This window comes from Neolamprologus brichardi, chromosome 17 (genome assembly GCF_056152115.1).
Source record: "Neolamprologus brichardi isolate AB-2024 chromosome 17, ASM5615211v1, whole genome shotgun sequence".
NCBI classification, from domain to species: domain Eukaryota; kingdom Metazoa; phylum Chordata; class Actinopteri; order Cichliformes; family Cichlidae; genus Neolamprologus; species Neolamprologus brichardi.
The window spans coordinates 37,632,746-37,653,703 of record NC_142120.1 but is presented as its reverse complement, the minus strand read 5'-3'; the positions used below and the strand labels follow the sequence as shown (position 1 = coordinate 37,653,703).

General features: G+C 43.8%; 1 protein-coding gene across 2 annotated transcripts; it reads left to right on the top strand.

Annotated features, from left to right (window-relative positions):
- The first annotated feature begins 63 nt into the window (after positions 1 to 63).
- Positions 64 to 20,951, top strand: aldh1l2 (aldehyde dehydrogenase 1 family, member L2). Of its 2 annotated transcripts, none has more exons than XM_087830473.1 (23): positions 64 to 266; positions 2,732 to 2,876; positions 6,103 to 6,200; positions 8,295 to 8,460; positions 8,591 to 8,692; positions 9,198 to 9,287; positions 9,370 to 9,504; positions 9,676 to 9,801; positions 9,904 to 9,995; positions 12,501 to 12,648; positions 12,744 to 12,863; positions 12,959 to 13,086; positions 14,859 to 15,009; positions 15,083 to 15,153; positions 15,247 to 15,352; positions 15,439 to 15,526; positions 15,854 to 15,947; positions 16,020 to 16,119; positions 16,313 to 16,411; positions 16,521 to 16,686; positions 19,028 to 19,133; positions 19,220 to 19,419; positions 19,887 to 20,951. In XM_087830473.1, the coding sequence occupies exons 2-23, from the start codon at positions 2,856 to 2,858 to the stop codon at positions 19,940 to 19,942; spliced, it is 2,463 nt and encodes an 820-aa protein (XP_087686599.1). In that variant the 5' UTR covers positions 64 to 266; positions 2,732 to 2,855; the 3' UTR covers positions 19,943 to 20,951. The 2 variants fall into 2 exon arrangements, with proteins under 2 accessions (XP_087686599.1, XP_087686598.1); XM_087830472.1 differs by having other exon boundaries at positions 6,103 to 6,337.
- Positions 20,952 to 20,958: the final 7 nt, after the last annotated feature.

The following is a 20,958-nucleotide window of genomic DNA, read 5'->3' as shown; positions in this document are numbered from 1 at the left end:
AGGACGTACCGCGTCTGCTGCCGTCGAGTATAAGCTGGCTGTGACGAGCCCACGGTCCGCCGCTCACACGGGCAGACAGCACAGTGTGAAGACAGGAGCGCGCCTCCCTCAGCTGGGCTCAACATCCTGCAGCGTCTCGGTTATTGTCGCTTCTATTGCATTGAACACACACGCGCGCATATATATATTAAAAACAAACAAACAAAAACAGCGCCATTATGTTGTGGACGGCGAGTCAAGTCTTGAGGAAATTCTCCACTTCATCCGTGAGTAACGCTGCAAACAATCACCGGGATTTGATGCGTGAGCTGCTCTGATGTTGCGTGAAATGTGTCTGTGTAGCGCTGAATGCGTGCAGCGGTGTGCGGGTCAGCACTGAGCAGGCTCGGGTCTGACTGCAGTCATTCTCAGTAAGTCACTCAGCTGCTGTATTTTCAGCCAACACGGGAGAAGACGGTGCACACTTTGCCACGTTACGGTGTCAACGGCTGTTCCTGCCGCTGCACGCTCGGACGGAGCTGGCCGCTACTGTACAATATCTGGAGGAGTTGCATCATCATCACAGGAGGCTCACGGTGTATTGGCTGGAGCCCGGCTTACTTACGACCCTGCTGGGCTGAAAGAGGCAGCATCAGACGGGCTCTTTCATTTCTTATCTATTTACCGAGTCGCTTGGAAGTTGCTGTGCAGCAGCAGCCGGCCTGTCAAATGTGCACTTGACAGGATCTTACATATGTGCATGGGAAACCTGAAACCTCCATGCTTAACACATGTGGGGGAGGTTCTGGCGTGCACTTGTCACTGCTGGGGAAGGGTTGTAATCTTCATCAGCCAATAGCTTTTCTCTCAGCTGCCTTTAGCCAATAACAGAGTTAAAGGCCACTAAAACCGCCAAGGGAGGTTGAGATTTAAGGATCTCTCACATATGCAATGAAGGGGTGTAAAATAAAATATTACAAGGGTCTGACAAAAAGTCAATAATATATAACTTCAGGAAAAAAAGCTTAATGATGACGGACATTTGCCCTGGTTGTGAGAAGTTATATTATAGGAAACAGAAGCAAAGAGGTTTCTGCTGCCCCAGTTTGACTGTCAGTTCAATCAGAAACTGCTGTGCTGTTAAAACTTGTGAGCTCGCCATCGTTTCTTTATATTTTACTTTCAAAGAGTTTTAAAGTGGTCTTGAGTTATAGTTTTCCAGGCTCTTTGGAGGTCTTTCAAAGTTCTTCTTTGGACATTGGCCACATTTTTACTCATTTTCAGTCCAGTCATTAAACCTGACCATTTTCAGAGCACTTTGTTTGTCAACTCGAATCAGCCAGGCACGATTAAAGGACCAAATTCAAGAGAAGAATGGCTGAACCCATTTTAAACTGCATGTTTAGGCATAAAATAGTATGTTGCACCAACAAGGTGGTTCCCAAACAGCTGTTAGCCAGAGAACTGGGATATCTCTGTAGGTGCACTGTGTTCTTAAAACAATAAGACAACTGGAGGACGAAAGAAGAACAAGCAGGCATAAAAGAGTATCTGCAGCAGATGACCAATATCTGAATGTTATTTCTGTAAGAAAATGATAAAATCCTGCACACAACAGCTAATAGTGCGCCTGGCCTGCAGTTGGTTCATCTACTGTTTTCATAAACCTGATGAGAAATTGTCTCAGTGGAATCGTGGCTGTCAGGATCCGTTGTTAAGGATGGAAAACAGGGAGAAAAGGATGACGTATGCAAGAACTGGACTGACAGTAATTGTGGAGGATGAATACAGAGTTACAGTGTATACAGAGGTGAGTATTCAGTCATGTTTAAAATACTTGGGGCTGCGTTCCAGCCAGTGGACACAAAGTCAGAGTTTGGTCCAGCGTGCGCTCACATCTGGGAAGTGCCTGGGAACAGCTTCATTTTTCATGATCCCTCGCACACTACATATTCTTCTTCTTCTTCTTCTTCTTCTTCTTCTGATTCTTCTTCTTCTTCTGATTCTTCTTCCAGGGGCAGGGATAGCTCAGTAGGTAGAGTGGTGGCCCCATGATGGGAAGGTCGGGGGTTCGACTCCACTGAACAGCTACCCTGAGGTACCCCTGAGCAAGGCACTGTCCCTACACACTGCTCCCCGAGCGCTGCATTGGTGGCTGCCCACTGCTTCACTGGGTGAATGGGTTAAATGCAGAGGAGCAATTTCCCTACGGGGACTAACGCATACACATTTATTTTTTATTTTATTTCTTCTTCTTCTTCTTCTTCTTCTTCGTCTTGTTGAAGAGGTTTGACTTCATCATGACCGAGAACAGAACTAAAGGAAACCCGCCTCCAAAGAAGAGCTCTGGAATATCTCTCATGAAGCGTAGAGAACAATTACTGATGATTATTTAACGACATTACAAGAATTCCCATCTAAGCGAGTTCAGGCTGTGTTGAAGAATAAAGGTGTTCCTACCAAATATGGGCCTTCCTGTTTCTTCCACACAACTGTTTTTTTCTATTTATGTTTACAAATTTGTTACAACTATTTTTGCCAGTTCGAAGAGAAAAGAGGTGTGGCTTAAGACCTTTGCACAGTACTGTAGGTCAAAGTAAAATAACTGCTTACTGGAAGTTGCATAAAATCGATTGAACTGTAGTGAAGAGTGTCTAAACTCTAAAGACTCGGCATGAGCATTTGCAGTGTTTCCAGTATGTCTGATATGCTTTCAGTGAAGCTGAAACTTGTGTTTTCGCTCCCTTTACAGCATCATTACCAGAACAAGTTAAAGCTAGCAATTATTGGGCAGAGCCTGTTTGGTCAGGAGGTCTACAGCAACCTGAGGAAGCAGGGGCACAAGGTGGTGGGTGTGTTCACGGTCCCTGACAAGGATGGCAAGGCTGACCCCCTGGGTAAGTTTCCTGTTCATTCACAAGGTTTCTCTCTGACATGTCAGATACCAAACCTTCAACATTGCTGTCTTCTTCCCAGTTTGCTGTTATTATTTTTAATAGTGGGGCATTTGGAGTCACTACTTCTTCAGTTGGTAAAATAAACACCTAAGAACGATGGAAAAGCGTGGTGTTCTACAAGGAAATGTTTCATTATCAACCCAAGAATCAAAAAGGCTTGTTTTGTCATTTTGGCCGTAAAACTACAAATTAATTCTCATCTTATAGGAACCTTTAGAAATCTAACCAGAGCTGCATTTCTGCCTGTGTTCAGACTCTTGTGAAGGCTTTGTGCTGCTGAATAATATCCCCATAAAACCTGTTTTCTTTTTGAAACACTTTGAATTTTGTCTCTCGCACAACCGCTAACAGAGTCGTGGCCTTTCAAAGAGCCTCGCCACAAAGGTTTAAGTCAGTTTGTATCACACTTTGTAGAAGTGGAGGAACTTAATTATGGGTTACATGAACAAACTTTATCTAAAAGAGGTGTTTGGATCCACCTTAAGAATACAGGTCTAGTTCTAGCTTTTAATTCCTGAGCTCTTCAGTTGTGTTTTCGTCTGTTTGGTGCTGAGTAGGTAGTTTAGCAGTAGGGCTGTGCGATATGACCAAAGTCTCATATCCCGATATAAGACATCTATCGTCCTGATAACGACATAAATCACAAAAATGTAACATTTTCTGTAACTTCTGTGAATCTCGGGCAGCTCGACTTGCATGAAGTGTTTCCAGCTGCTCTTTCACGTGATTCCGTTTATTTTGAAAAGTCTCAACAGGATCTTGAGCTTTATTGTGAAAGGTTTATGTGGAACATAAACAAGCGGACACACGATGGTGTTACCATCGTTGTTGCTAACGACAACGCATAAAAACAGGTGCTTGTCCGTCCGTAGTGTGGTTATATTAAATATAAGAGAAAGAGAGAACTTTAAGAAATTAATAATAACTACAGTGACATCAAAACATGAAAAAATATTGCTGTAAACAGTTTATTTTGCGACACCACGAAACAAACGACAGCGTAAAATGAAACGATAGACGTTTTTATATCGTCATCAGATATATATAGTTATATCAAACAGCCCTATTTAGCAGTGCCAAATGTTCAGCTGAGACTACGACAAACGTGGGCTGTAAAATCAAAATAATGTGCTGTAATAAATTCAAATGAAGAGCAGGCTCTGCTGCTCCTTTCAGTTATTATTGCAAATAGGGAAACTTCCTCGCCCCTGATTAGATCATTAAACATTTAGATGCTTGTACGTGACAGCAGCACTACTATTTAAACTTCAGTGTTAATCAGACTGTGTAAACTTTGAAATCACACATAACATTACAAATAAAAGAGATTAAAATTAGAATCTGCATAAAACTAATAACAGCCTGTAGGTGAAGCTCTGTCCCTGGTACTAACTGTGGGTCAGCAGAGGCCTGTGCTGCAGCTGAGGTAGATGCGTGTTGACTGCAGTGCTCCTGGACAAAGACGGGCCTTTATTCTGCATTAGTTGCGGGATAGGGGCTCCATTGTCTGTGAGGAGAGGCCCTGTGTGGCCCAGAGATGCAGCTCTGAGGTGAAACGTCTGCAACAGGGAGGGTGCGCTTTGGTGATGCCGTCTCACCACAGAGCATCATCTGCTGCCTCCTGGCCTCTGCACCTCGTCCTCCTGTTGTTGAAAACTTCATTTCTTCTTCTATGATTCATAACCTGGAGCAGATCTCTACATTGCATCATCCCACTGTTTGTATATGTTTGAGTTTTTCAGTTCAATTTGACTTACATAGCACCAAATCACGACAAAAGTCTCCTCAAGGTGCTTGATATTATAATATAGTATAGTAGGAAGAAATAGGAAGAAAGCTCTGACAGCACCAGGCTCATGGAGGGGTCGCAGTCTGCCGCGACCAGTTAGGGTTGGGGGGACGAAGACTAAAGGATCCTTTTGGGGCAGAAGTAGTTTTCATAAGAGTTTGTGGTGTCGTTGTTAGCATCCTGTGGCGTCTGCATGATTTAGGACTGAAGGGGAGTACTCATGCTTACCTGGTGCACTTATTACAGGCTGTGTTGCAGTGTAAAGAGTCCTCGACACCTCACTGTTAGTCTCTCTGTTTCTTCTTCTTTCTTTTTTTGAAGCATCTTCACACAAAGCCACTTAAACATTTTTATATATTATCCTTAGCAGTTCATTGCATGTACAACAAGTATGTATGAATTTTGATATGTCACCCTTCTCAGGCAGCTTTCAAGTCTCCACAAGTTGATTTCAGTTAGTGTTATCTAATCTTTGCTAGTGCTAGATTAGCAGCGGGACAAAGTTGGCAAATGCCCAGGAGCAAAGGAGCCTCTGACGATCACTGTTTGCATAATCTGTAAGATCACAAATGCAAATTGAAATATCTCAAATTGCCTTTAAAGCCAAGTTTAAATAAATAAACAACATGATACATGTTAAGGAATTAATTTTAAAAGTAAAAGGTCTCTGTTGTAGCAAGTTGATATTTATGTTTTTACATCTAATCAGGAAAAATGACTTTTTAAGGGTTAATGTTGAACGATCAATAAGTCCAGTGCAGCAGTGTCCCTGTTACATGACGCAGCATCTTTTTATCCTCATTTTTAAACTCCACCTGTTCCTCTGTTCCCACGGCAGCTGCATTTGTTCCATGTCACTTCCCATCTCTTTATTTGATTCTTCGGCTAAAAACAAAAGGGTTTATATTTAAATGAAGGTTGACATCAAATTAAAATATATCGTTGGTCACAGTTTAAAATAAACTGATTGAAAATATTATGTACTTACAGTGTCTTCAGACGGTGGTTTTCCTTAATCTTGAGCTGTGCCTCCAGTGCTGTCTTCTCCAGTTATTCCAGCCTGTTTGTTTCTGGCTCAGTGGAATTTAATTTTCACTCCTTACAGATTATCTGATGTCCTTCTGTGCATCAAAATCAAATCAAAGACATATTTTGTAAACACTTTGCCTGCCACAAGCTGTGTAACTGCAAGCCACTTTGCAGCCCGCTCATCCTCTCATTCGTTGTCTGATTTAATCCATTTTATACTCTTTGTATTATCTAAACTTGCAGTATTTAATTTCTGACATACATTTAGACCTTTAGCTCATTACTCAGGACCTCCATGAAGCCGTGGCGTTCAGGACTGCATCCCTAAAATGTCCTCTTTTCTCTTAGCGGTGGCGGCAGAAAAAGAGGGGACGCCTGTGTTCAAATTCCCACGGTGGCGGGTTAAGGGGAAACCCATCCCAGAAGTGGTGGATGCCTACAAGGCGGTGGGTGCTGAGCTCAATGTCATGCCCTTCTGCTCACAGTTCATCCCCATGAACGTCATCGACCACCCAAAGCATGGCTCCATCATCTACCACCCCTCCATCCTGCCCCTGCACAGAGGAGCCTCAGCAATCAATTGGTGAGAAAGAAGAGGGTTCAAAAGGAGTTTGTTTGACAGCCTGAGATATGCTGGTGATACTGGTACACTGAACAAAGTGGATTTAATAATAAGGAATATAAATATTATCATCTGTCCCATCAAAAGACAGGAAGGCTTAAGAAATGAGCCGTTCTTGTCAGAGGTTATTTTGGGGGAAAGACCCAACAGACACAGAGCGACCAACAACGAGTGATCCCAACAAGGCAGAAAGTATCTCCATCGATTGTTGATGGGAAACTGGTCTCAGAGCACACTGAGAGAGAGCTGTGCAGGAAGTGCGATTATTGTCGTGATGGAAGCAAGGGGATCCACACTTTGTTCCATAAAGTATTCTGATTACATGTTTCTGCAGAAGCTGTTTGCCTGCTCCTTGATCTGTTGTTGAAATTGGTTTATTAGCTTTTAGCTGAGATTCTCACATTTCTGTGGAAACCACACGTCTATATTTACATAACAGATCTGGTGGTACATCCCATTAAACCCGATGTGCTCCCAAACAATAAACAACAGGTTAATTGTTGTTGTTAATTGCCTTGTTTAGCATGAATGGCCGTGTGGGAGGGGTTTATCAGTAGGAAAAGCTGTAAAACTCATGAAAATACAGTTAAAAGTCCCAAATTTATTCTTGTGCTTTTTTGCAGAGATCAAACACGTTAAGAATTATAAATGGCTTCAAGCGCACATGTGAGACTCATTTACACACTCATCCGTCTCTTTGTGCACCTGGCCTTTGCCAAAACACCTGCAACCTTCGGAACGTCTTCCCCCGTCCTTCCTTACGTAATGGTACGATCCCAGTCTGTCTTTGCATGTGATTGGCCCACCTTTGCCTGTATGGACTCCCAGCAGTGCTGAAGCTTTGGCTCCAACATGCAAACAGTCCATGAATAACTGACACGTGTAATTATCTGTTGGTCTGGTAGGTTTAAACCTGCGATGTTTGACCTCCAACTCGAAGCAGCCTGGCTTTCTTATCTCTTCTACTTCCGACAACGAATCTCAACCCAAAAAAGGAAAAGTCTCCAAGCTCCTCCTTCATGAAAAACCCCAAACTCTTGTGTTAAGTGAGGTTTCAGCACATCAGTGATCGACAAAGAGCACAGAGACAGTTACAGGCTGAGACTCACCATGATGTAATGCTGGCTCAACAGGAGCATGAATGTGTTGCTTTCAGATGTCTGCAGAAGTCTTTCCCATGAGTTTCTTTAACTTAGCAAAGACTGCTAGCTAAGAACCGTCTAAGCTCAAACTGTTCAGTGCAACTATAAATGCAGTTACGTATAAACATACTTTGATTAAAGCGATCGTTTTAAGGAACTGTTGAGAATATTTTCTTAGTAACCTTTCAGCAGGCAGTAAAGTATGGTAACAACAGCTGGGCACCTCTGCATGTATCTGTAACAGAACAACACAGTTGGGTAGATGTTTCCTGGTTTGACTGTCATAAAAAGCTATGGACTTGCTGGTGGTGGAGTGGTGTGTCATAAAACCATCGTCATTATGGAATTCTTCCGTAACTTCCCTTCCTGGTTGGCTTTCTTTGCGTGCAGAGGCTCTCCTGTCTGCCTCTGATACTTCAAACTGAGCACGAGCCAGTTTACCAGAAATGCTCACCTGAAACAATAAAGATAATCAAATTTGTCTCTGTGTGGAACCTTTATGGTTAAAGTTGTCATGCAGGTCATCTGTCACGTCACACAGTCAATGCACTGAGTTGCCTTTAATAAGAAACCTGTTGCCCGTACAACCTTAACAATGGCTTCTCCCCACACTTTCTCTGTATTGCACCTTTAAAGGCTCCCTGATTGTGTTTTTTCTGGTTTCAGGATGAACTGTTGTGCACTGTAATGGTCTACTTTATAGCCTTTATCTGTTCTGAATATAATTGTTTAATGACACAGCTCTTGCTCTTTGTTTCCCTTTTATATGTCACCAGGACTCTGATCCATGGAGATAAGAAAGCCGGCTTCACAGTGTTCTGGGCTGACGATGGACTGGATACCGGACCCATCCTGCTGCAGCGAGAGTGTGATGTCGAGCCCAATGACACTGTGGACACGCTGTACAACCGCTTCCTCTTCCCCGGGGGCATCAAGGCTATGGTAATCACATGGACCTCAGTAAATGAAAAGGACTCGTTCTAATCATTTGGACCTTCAGCATCTAAACCTACATTTTTGTGCCTGTGTTTGCAACCCTGAGCTGTCACCTGGACTCTGTTTCTTGGTGCAGGTGGAGTCTGTGCAGCTCATCGCTGATGGAAAAGCCCCTCGGACCCCTCAGCCAGAGGAAGGAGCGAGCTATGAAGGCATTCAGAAGAAATCCAACGCCAAGGTGAACGTCAGGAACGTGCATCGGGTCTGGATTACCATCAGGGGCGTATCCAGACCTTCAAAATGACGGTCTGGATATTATTCCTGCACAACAACTGTGCATGAGTCAGGTTGTTCGGCTTTATAATAGCTGACAAGAAACACTGATAGAGTCTGTCATTTATACGACTCTTTACATATTCAGCTCATACTCTGAACAGCTGCTCAGAGTGATAACTCTCTCTGGAAATTTCCTATTAGCTGCACAAGTGAGCAGCTCGGACTGGTTTGGGGTGGATCTCCCTGTAACGTGAAAGAGCGAGGTGGAGCTGATCTTAGCTGCTTCCTGATTTGTCACATGGAGAGATGTTTGCTTGCAGCTATCACAAATGTGCTATTCTCGTCTCGTTTTCTAGCATCATTTTTCCACCTGTTGCTTAATCAGAGGCCGTCAGCTGACCTTCCTTCTCTTTCTGGGAAACGTAGCTCAGGCACTGTTTACACAGGCTTCTTCTTGTGTCCCCCAGGTGAATCTGGCACAGCCAGCCGAGGCGATCCACAACTGGATCCGTGGCCACGACAAAGTCCCCGGTGCTTGGACGGTCATCGATGGCCAGGTGTGTTTTCCAGAATGACTGAGCAAAGATAACACCAAACACTCTGGATGTATTTTAAAATCTTCTCTGGGTCTTTCCTCAGTCTGTGACCCTTTATGGCTCCTCCATGTTGGGGGGGTCTGTACCCAAGGGCCAGCCACTGGACATCGAGGGGGCTTCTCAGGCTGCTCGTGTCGCCAAAAACGGGCTCGTCCTGTATGGAACTGACGGCAAAGCTGTGAGTGACCTGATAAAACAAATAACTGAGAGCAAACAAAGGCCGAGCTGCATGAGTGTGTTGGTGCCTCTATTAGCTATCAGACGGTGAACTCTGTTAACTCAAACACAGCTGACTAAATCAAATGCACTGCCAGCACGCCCTGTTTCATCTTTACTGTTTGTGCCACAGCTCCTAGTGAAGAACCTGCAGTTTGAAGATGGGAAAATGATTCCTGCTTCCAAATATTTCTCTTCCGGAGAAAGCGCCAGTGTGGAGCTGACCGATGACGAGAAGACGATGGCAGAGGAGATCAGGGCAAGTGAGCCCCTGTGTCATCTGATTGGTTTTATCTCCCAATAGACTGTAAATGATTTAAATGAAAGACATCAGCCCATTTAAAACATTGTTTTACTGCAGAACATCTGGAAGAGCATCCTCAGCAACGTGCCAGCCATTGAGGACACCACAGACTTCTTCAAGTCCGGCGCCGCCTCCATGGATGTGGTCAGGTGAGACGATCAGTGCAGGGACTGCTCAGAAATGTTTTACCTCTTCTTGTTATCCACAGGTGGAGCAGTCTTTTAATTTTACAGATACAATTATGTCATGTGTTTTAAGTTGAAGATGGCACGCTCAGTTTCTAGTCGGCTCCATTATACTGAGTTTAGGCCACATTTAAAATCTCCGATCTTTGGGCTCAAATCCTGAATTCACTTTAAACACACAGTCTATACAGAGCACTGTGCAGCTGACGCCTTCTTTAAATTTGTTATGGGTAAAAGATACTGGCTTATATCAGAAGTAACCTCTAGAATAAATGTATAGTAAAGCTTTTATAAAGAAAACACTGTTTTTTAAGAAAAGATGATAAACCAACTGTGTGCACATTTCACACAAACAAGAGAAAGTTTGCATAATTTCAGGCTCTGATTCGATAACTGAATTCTATATTTAAAAGTTATTTCAAAGCAGATGTTTCAGTCCAGAATACCTTTTTCCGACTTTTCCAACCTGACCAGTTTATCTTCATTTTGATATCAGTTATTGTTTGTTTGTATATGTCGGGGGTTTTCCACTGTGGACATTGGAAACCACTACAGACTGTATATAAACAATGGACATAGCCACCCTGTTATCATTAACCCTTTGAAGCCGGTCGGAGCGGGCACGCTCTGTTTTGCGTAACTACTTTAAAATCCCCGTAGAACCAGAACCACGTGAGCTAGCGCAATAAATTTTTTTGCATATGAAAGCGGAGGAGTTGTACTTACATCTTATGCCATCAGCTTGTCCTCGGTCACGGTTTCCTTCCACATATAACTTTGCAAAAACTGCATAAAAAACACTTGCAGCAACAAAAACATAATATTCCAGAAACACGCTTTGCTGATCAGCTGTTCATAACACTTCCCACACTGAAACAGATGTCAGCGATCGCATGTCCACCATTTCCTGCCCAAAACTGGAAGTGATGTCATTTTCGCGGAAAATGTAGTTTTTTACTTGTAGGCCTTAAAAGCCTATACTGGTGTTTTTATAAGTCATGTTTGACTTTATGCTTTTCTGAATAGTTTCTGGGATGCTTAGGACTCGAATTGCTGGAAATAGTTTATTTTGATGCTGTTTTCTTTGCAAATTTGCATCATAGGATTGTTTTTCGTTTTTCCTGCAGTATATAAAAATTGGTGTATCTCAAAAATAAAACTATGAAGACACTCAAAATAAATTTCCTGTGGTGGGAAACTATTTTTTGCAACTTTTTTGTATTTAAAGTTTTGAGGGATAAGCCTCTTAAATTTCTCCAAGTAGAAATATATGTAAAACAAAAATGAATTTCAAGTTTTTTGTAGTTTATTGCACTTTTTTGCAATTAATGTAGTTACTATGGACTTAATGCACACATATTATTTAAATATGGGCTATAACAGTTGTATTGATGTATAGCAACTTGAAATGCTCCCAAAAATGGCACTACATGTAAAAATATAATATAAGCTCTGGCGGACTTGATTCTATGGTAGGTCTTAAAGGGTTAATTGCTTTCAGATGCAGTTTGAAGCCTCAGCATGAGTTTAGCTGGTTGGCTTCATAAGCAAGCTGTGTTCATAAACAGTCCTCTAGTTTATGAACGCAGTTCCTCTAGTGGCCACTAGAGGAACTGCGTTCATAAACAGTGCAACACACAGATGCACGTAATAAAACACTATAATTTTACTCTCCGAGAGCACAACGTCTTTGGAATGGATTCAACCAAACAGTAAGTCACATTATTTCACAGATAATTCCATTAAAATGCTTCACAGGGCACCAGCACAGTGAGGCAGTGAGGCCACAGCTCCCTGTGTGAACATCTGTCAGTCAGATTTGACAGATGTTTTTTGTGTTAGCAATAAAAATCATTCACCTCACAGCTGTTATGAAGGGGTACACTATCCAAAGAGCCTAAAAACTTTTTATACTGGACTATAAACATGGTTTTAATGCTGTGTTTGGGCATTTTAACATGGGTGTTTGTGCAGTTCCTCTAGTGGCCACTAGAGGAACTGCAGTTTTTTTGTTTTCTTTTCCACTTATGGATTGGCTGCATTTTTCAGGGCTGTCTGCTGGGGTAACCACACATAAATGTCTGTTTTTGTAATGTTAAGTGTCCTGTTGTGATTTGGCGCCATATAAATAAAATTGAATTGACAGCTGAATTGCATTGAATGGAATTGTAGCAACTGGAGAGTCTCCTGATACCAGTCTGGATGATACAAAAACCCTGACCCAATTTGATTTGACATTCTTGATAATACAGTCTCACTGCCAACAATACAGCTTTAACACATGTATATGTGAATAATACATGAATAGAGATATTAAATTCGTGGTGATTGGTTTATATCTCGCGCCCTTTAACCAGACAGCAGGAGCTTGGTGTGCGTGTCTCACCTTTAGTTGTTAACATGGATGTGAGTTCACTAAACAAAAGCTTATAAACGTGTAAAAACGCTGTGTGTGATAACTGTGTGCAGACTGGTTGAGGAGGTGAAGCAGAAGTGTGCTGGCGTGCAGCTACAGAACGAGGACGTGTACATGGCCACCACATTCCAGGACTTCATCCAGATGTTTGTCCGCAAGCTGCGAGGAGAGGACCAGGAGGAGGAGCTCGTCGTTGATTATGTGAGTCTAAATCCGAGCTAAAGCGAAATCAATCAAGTAACGAGGGGAGATCCCGTCACTCAAACCCAGTCGGGGTTTTCTCCATTGTTACCTAGGCAACCAAAGACGTAAACAACATGACAGTGAAAATGCCATATCAGTGTTTCATCAACGGCAAGTTTGAGGATTCAGAAAATGGAAAGACCTATGATAGCATCAGCCCCACTGATGGATCCGTGAGTCACGTGACCACACTCACTATGCTCAACGCACAGAAAGTTTCCACGCCATGTTCACTGGACTATGTTTGACGATCTCAACCTTCAACCAGGTGATCTGTAAGGTGTCTTATGCCTCAGTGGGTGATGTGGACAGAGCTGTGGCTGCTGCCAAAGAAGCTTACGAAAATGGGCCCTGGGGCAAGATGAACCCCAGAGACAGAGGAAGTCTTCTTTACAGGTGAGCACCTCCCTCTAGAGGATTACTTTGGGGTTGCAGAAAAATCAGAACTGTGGGGGGGAGAGAATCTGATCTAGGTTATCATATTAAGATTTGGGACACATCGTCAGTAGTGGACCTTGGATTCATCGGGTGTTTCGGCCATTATCACTAGTCACCCTCATCCAAGGAGGGGCGCCCAATCTGGCTTCTCACACCTCCCCGCCGGATCGGGCTGTACGCTCTACCTCCCCACTGCCTCCCAGAGAAGGGGAGAAGAGCGGAGTATTTCTTTTCTCTCGTGGTTAGCTGACTGCCTTAGCTGTCCAAGTGATGTCAGCCCTTTTTAACCATAGCCAGTGACTGGTCCTCTGAGCAGTGTTAGCTAGTTCTCTGATAGCCTGTCCTCTGATCCCAATCTCTCTGAGCAGCTTTGCTGTTGTACTGGCAGCAAAGCCCCTGCACCCCACTTCCACGGGTGCACCTTGATCTTCCAGCCTCTGCCTCAGCTGCCAAGTTGGCATACCGCAGCTTCTTACGCTCAAACGCTTCCTCCCACGGTACCGTCAGCTCAATGACGTACGCGAGTTTTCAGGAGATAGACCAAAGGACGAGGTCTGGTCGCAAAATTGTTGTTACGATCTCTGTGGGAAAAATTAGCCTCTGATCCAAGTCCACTTGCATCTGCCAATCCCTGGCAACCTTCAGCAGGCCCAGGTCTGGGTTGAGGGGGTTGTCCTCGGCTTGGATCCTGGATAAATGTTGATGAAAACTGACGGTCCTCTTGGTCCGTGAAAGGTTGAGCGTTGATGGATTTTCTTTTGCGCTCAACTTACTCAGCTAGACACCCGAGAACCTGCTTGTGTCTCCATGTGTGTCTGCCCGGAGTAAGGCTAGTCCTACAACCAACCAAGATGTGCTTGAGTGTGGCTGGGACTGTACACAGGGGGCAGGATGGGTCCTTTCCAAACCACCGCTGCAGATTTATTGGGGAAGGTAGCACATCATATGTCGGTCGGATGATGAAACTTAGTCTATTAGACTCCAAGCCCCAGATTTCACTCCATGAGAGTTTCCTCTTTTCCAAAATCTCCCAATTCATCCAGCAACCCTGTTTGGCCAGCGCTCTGGCATGTCTGGCTGTTTCCTCCTGTCGCTGCACCTTCTCCACCACCATTTTTCGACGTTCGGTTACAGATGCCTGTTGCCACGGAGGTGTTACTGCTCCAAGACCAAATCCTCCTCCGCCCTGTTGAACGTGACCCACCACGTCACGATGCCGAAGAGCAGATTTCGCCTGTAGCACCGATGTGGCCGGGGTCCACTTCCTCCCCGTTGCTAGGGTGGGAGCAGCACCTCCCACTATGGGGTCCCGGGAGTCCGTGAGTGACATCTCAAGCCTCACTTGTGCACATTCAAACTCCTCTACCAGGCTAGAGATAGGCAATGACAGTATCCCGTCGCTGTAGAGTCCAACGCTGCTGAGGCACTTGGGAAGTCCAAGCCACTTCTCACTAGCCTCTCTAGTCGATTGGCATGATAGAGTGAGACCTCGTACATTGTCAACGGCCACAGTAGTCTGGGTAATAACCCAAACTGGAAACACGAGGGCTTCGGTTTCCCTGGGAGTGCAGTGTTGTTAATCCGCTGAGGTCATCAGCCAAGTTCTGCCTTAATTGTATCACTGAGGTCTGCATCGTCCCACCGTCCCAGGCTCTTTATGGGCTTCTCTACGACTGTGTGAATTGGTTCTCCACTGATATAGAGAGTTAACATCGAGCTCCTCCCTTCAGGCTTGCTGACCTGATGGAGGAACATCAGGAGGAGCTGGCCACCATCGAGTCCATCGACTCGGGAGCCGTGTACACGCTGGCCCTCAAGACACATGTCGGCATGTCCATCCAAACCTTCCGTTACTTTGCTGGCTGGTGTGACAAGATCCAGGTAGGTGAAGGTTTCTCAGGGTTTCTGTGGCACACAACCTAAGCTCTTCACTTGCACACTCTGTTTTCTGCAGGGTAAGACGATTCCCATCAACCAAGCCCGGCCCAACCGCAACCTGACCTTCACTAAGAAAGAGCCTCTGGGGTAAAAGCTCTGAACCTAATTATCCTCAGCTATTTAGACAGTACACGCATTTCTGTGGATTTCACTGACCGAAGAGCTTTTTTCCCGTCACAGTGTGTGTGCCATCGTCATCCCGTGGAACTACCCTCTCATGATGCTGGCGTGGAAGAGTGCAGCTTGCCTGGCAGCTGGAAACACGCTGGTTCTCAAACCTGCACAGGTGGGTTCATTGTTCCCTCGTCCTGTGTACTGTTTCATTTCTTCCTGGGTGTTTTATGTTTTAATGATTATTTTTGATATTTACAGGTCACTCCACTGACGGCACTAAAGTTTGCTGAGCTTTCAGTGAAGGCAGGCGTCCCAAAAGGAGTCATCAATATTTTACCAGGCTCTGGTAATGAACAGTATCTGTACAGTTTAAGGCTCTTTTTGTTTATTCCTGCTTTAGGGAAAGTTCTCAAAGATCAGCGCAGAGACTGTGAGTCAGTCCTTCTCTCTGTGCTTCATTTGCATCGTTTTAGCAGCCTGGAGAGCTAAAACTGTACGATCACAGCAGGAAAAAGGAGCATTTCTTGTTTGTCCTTCAGCCTGTGTAGATTTTTGTGACTGCAACATTAGAAATAGCTGCAGGCAAAACTAAGTGTCCAGTTGACTGCAGCACATGTGAAAGATTGTGTCACCCCCCTGGGCTCTGTCACGTGACCTTCTCGATCTCCTCCAGGTGGCGTGGTTGGACAGCGTCTGTCCGAGCACCCAGACATCCGCAAGCTGGGCTTCACCGGCTCCACGCCTATCGGCAAACAGATCATGAAGAGGTAAAACCCGGCTGACTCTTACAGGTCGCACACCACAGCTGCACAGTGCTTTACTCTCTCTCTCTCTCACAGCTGTGCAGTCAGTAATCTGAAGAAAGTTTCTCTGGAGCTCGGGGGGAAGTCCCCCCTCCTCATCTTCAGTGACTGTGACATGGATAAGGCTGTTCGCATGGTGAGGGAACAACGCTCAGGGAACCAATTTGTGATATTTTGTAGACCAGTTAGTTGTGCATATAAATGTTATGAATAATCACGAGACAGCTCGGTTCCTTTCAAGGTTCTGGTGTTGGTGAGATCCTGAAAGTCAGAGTGTGACTGAAATGGCACGCTGATGCTTGTTTAAGCGTGTGTTTGCTGCCTCACAGGGCATGAGCTCGGTGTTTTTCAACAAGGGTGAGAACTGCATCGCTGCCGGCCGTCTCTTTGTGGAGGAGTCCATACACGACGAGTTCATTCACCGAGTGGTGAGTGCCGAAACATCCATCATGTGACTTTAGAAGAAGCAGAAGAAACCAAACCGGCATTAGTAGCTGTCACAAAAATCATAATCCTGTCTTGGATTATGATTATAAGGTGGAGGAGATCAAGAAGATGAAGATAGGAGACCCCCTGGATCGCTCCACAGACCACGGCCCACAGAACCACAAAGCCCACTTGGACAAGCTGCTGGAGTACTGTGAGATCGGCGTGAAGGAGGGAGCCACGCTGGTGTACGGAGGCAAACGGGTCGACAGGCCAGGTAGAACGCGCCCCCTCTCTGGAGGCTGAATGGCTGCTGCGCTCATCCTTTGTTGTTTTAGTCCTTGAATACTGCATGTAAGAACAGAAAGATGATTTTCATCACCAATTTAATGTCTCATCTAAAGATTGTTTTTCTCTTTCAAAAACCAGCCAAATAACTGGGAGCATAAAGAGTTGGTGCAGAAAAAGAACAAATCGGATTCTAATATATGATCAAGTTAGGTTGCACCATCACGGACTGTGGAATAGGGCTGCCACGATTAGTCGACTAGTCACTGTCACTACCCGATCCGTACCGGAAACCCGATCGGTACCCCGCATGCGCGAAAGGTGTCTACTTCCGGTCGTAGCGTTTTACGATAGTTATGGGTCAGAGTATCTGTTAAGATGTTAAGAATAATAAGTATATCTTAAAATGTTTGCAATAATGAAGCATTTCAGTACAATGTAGACAAAAACGAAAAATAAAAAGATAGTTACGGATCAGGACTCCCCGATCCTTACTGCGCATGTGCAGAGTCGGACCGTACAAATCGGGTCTACCCGATCCGTACCGCGCATGCGCAGATGTTTTCTTCTTCTTCTGTTCGTTTAATGGCAGTTTACTCCCCAGTGTACGAGGATACTGCCACCTGCTGACCGAGCGAATGAATCCTATTGTAAACTGAATTAGCGTCATTACAAACGTGTGTTAAATTTGATTTAATGATAGTCGAGTCTGTGTGCTTGTTGAACTATGCTTGTCTGTGTGGAGAGGATTGATTAGTATAGTGATGATGATGTCCGCTATCACTGTTAATTGTCAGTAAACACTTAATCTGGCTGATGAATCTTCACGTGACACATTGCTAAGTCAATATTATTAACTCTGTCATTAGGCGCCATTCTTCTTATTTTACGGCGCTGTTGTTCAATCGGGGGACGCTCTCTGTTGAGGAGAAAAGCATGAATTTGTTTGTATACAGATTATCCATTGTTTTAATGTCCCGGGCAGTCGAAAAGGAGGCAGAGCTGTTGAGAAATGCTAGGAGCTAACTGGGCGCTAACCGTATCATTCAATAATATTGAATGTCGCAATGTTGGCAAAGAGAGGAAGTGACGTAAGATTTGCGCATGCGGGGTACCGATCGGGTTTCCGGTACGGATCGGGTAGTGACAGTCACGAATAAGTAGTAGGATTTAAGAGTGTAATAACGGACTGAAACAGAAGATGGCAGCACTGCATGTACAAGGATGCCAGCTGCCGTTAAACCCCGAAGAAGAAGAAGCTGTGTCCCAGAATTCATAGCGCAGCCCAGCTCAGTTTCCAACAATGGCGGCAGCTAGTTAGTTTTAATATTACTCTTATTATTCTTTCTGGGTCACAAAATAAACGTTTAACATATTTTCAGGCGAGAATGTAGCTGTGTAATCCTCAAATATCTGCTCAGTTTATCAAGACACCACATATTTTCAAAAGCGCTCCGACGTTTTCAGAGACGTCTGTTACCCACTAGCTCGATAGCTAGCCGGGGGCTAGGCTCACTAGAGCCGTGAGAACACCGGACTCCCGCAAATCGTTTTCAAACCCACCGCCGTCTTTCGCTACTCAGGTTAAACATGATATATAAGTCACTTAGATAACTTAAAAATGTTATTGTTTGGCTTTTTTCAGTATTTTATTTGTTCCTGAGTAAATCGGTTTGGCTGAGATTAAAGTTATAGTTTTTACACAGCTGAGTAAAGTCAAGCAGACAGCTGATTATCAGAAGTGTGAGATGCTGGAGAATTTACTCCGGTGTCCTGTTATATTTTAGATAGCAAGGAGTTTATTAAACTTCACCGAAACAATCTGCAAATTTCATTAAAATTTAAGAAACTATCATCTTGTCTTTATTTTTAGTTAGCACATACCTTAAACACTTAAAGCTGTAAGCTAATGATAGTTATATAAGAGCAGATGCTGCTGGTGCAATAAGCTGTATGTTTTACATCCAATGGATGATGATCTGATTAGTCGACTAACAAAATAATCGTTTGTGGCAGCCCTACTGTGGAATCAGTACATTAAGGCCTTATCATAGAATATTCAAACAAACTATTATTTGAAATCTGGCTTCTTGAAACCACAGTATAGATTTATAGTTTTCACATGGTCATTGATACCAAATCTGTTTTTCCAACATCCATTATGAGCCTGTCACAATAAAAGCACCTGACAGGGCTCAGTCATGGAGCACGAATTCATTTTTTTAAATGACATAAAACAAGAAAGATCAAGTAAAACAGTAAAGCTACTGTAACGCAGTTCATCAGTGAGCAAGAACAGAGCGTGATTATGGGCGCCCGTCTTCCTTCAGGTTTCTTCATGGAGCCCACCGTGTTCACTGACGTGGAGGACCACATGTTCATCGCCAAAGAAGAGTCCTTTGGTCCCGTCATGGTGGTGTCCAAATTTAAGAACGGGTAAGTCGAGGGTGACGAGTATCACACTGTAGAGTCGTCGCTCAGTGTTTCATATCCTCGCTCTGCTCTTTCCCTCCAACCTCCAGAGATGTGGACGGCGTGCTGCAGAGAGCCAACGACACGGAGTACGGTCTGGCTTCAGGCGTGTTCACGCGCGACATTAACAAGGCCATGTATGTGAGCGAGCGGCTGGAGGCTGGAACAGTGTTTGTGAACACCTACAACAAGACTGATGTTGCCTCACCTTTTGGGGGTTTCAAGCAGTCAGGCTTTGGCAAAGACCTCGGTGAGAAGACAATTGGAATTTATTACATTTATTAAATATTATATTCAAATTTTGTCACACACACACAACCATACACAGTATGAAATGAGGTGAAATGCTTGTAGCTGTGCAATGCCCGACCATTAAATGACAGTTTTACAGTATTTACAATTTACAGGTTATACAAAATTTACAGATTTAACTTAGAAATGTACAGTAAAAAAAATGTGCAGATAGCAGAAAGAGATTATAAATTATAGGAAGTGTGCATGAAGAAAAACTATATATATATATCTATATATAGATATAAGATAGAGATAGATATAGATATATAGATAGATAGATATATCTATATCTATCTCTATCTCATATATATCTATAGATAGATAGATATACATCTATATATCTATCTAGATACATATACATATATCTATCTATATAAAAGCTTTTAACAAGTTCTTTTAACAAGTTGTCGTTTGTATCCACAGGTGAGGATGCTCTCATGGAATATCTCAAGACCAAAGCAGTGACAGTGGAATACTGAGGCTCACAGTCTCCTAATGAACTCTGAACAGGAACTCAGTGTGCGTGTGTGTGTAAATGGTTCAGAGCATGTGTACTGTATGAGTGATGGGGAAAGCATGGTTGACCTTGAGGTGGACAACATGCCTTCTTTGTTTTGCGGTCATGTTTCCACAGCTGAGGAGCCGAGCTGCTCCTGGCTGTACTTTTTAAGATGTAAGAATAATTATCACAGCAAAAAAACGAAACACTATCAGTTATCTTCACTGATTCGTCCAAACGTCATGCTGCCTTTACAATGTTTTTTTTTACCTTTCTCTGGTTTTTCATTCTGGGATCACCTGATCTGTGTACTGCCATCAGGGTGTGTGCTGGATGCTTCACACGTTTACTCACCCACGAATACTGCAGCTTTGTGTAGGTTGCAAACAAAATAGCAATATTAAACATCCTCTGCAGAAAAATGGGGATGTTTGAGTCTAGAAAGCAGCATTAAAATAGCTTTACAAATTTTTAGGAAGCTTCCTGATCAGCGGTGCTCAGCACACAGTTCTGGAACGAGGCTGGGAAAACAGAAAACACGTAAACCGTGTGAGACGCAGGATAAACCGAGGCCAGCAGCCAGTCGCTGTTTGGATAGACGTCGATCTCTTTGGCTGTAAATGTAAACGTTTCAGACCCAGAGATCTTTGATGAATGTTAATGATGAAAACAATGTATGAACTGATTTTAAGCTTTCAGATTTTAGAACAAACTACATGAGAGCTCAGAGACTGGAGTGTGCTGTGTAATCCAGAGCAGTTAAGTCACGTTTTAAGTTCCTGTTCGTGTTTCGGGTCATTTTCTGTGGTTCGCTGCGTCACATCAAACAACCCTGATTTCCTGAAATGGTTGCTTAGCAGCTGAATTTAAAATGTCAAAGAATCAATGTGAGATTTTTCTACGCTGTGATGAACCGCCTCGAGCTGGGTGCTGCGTTAGAACTGAGCTAAGCCAGTATTTAACGTCACTGTTAGTTTAGCTGTTTACATCACGTCA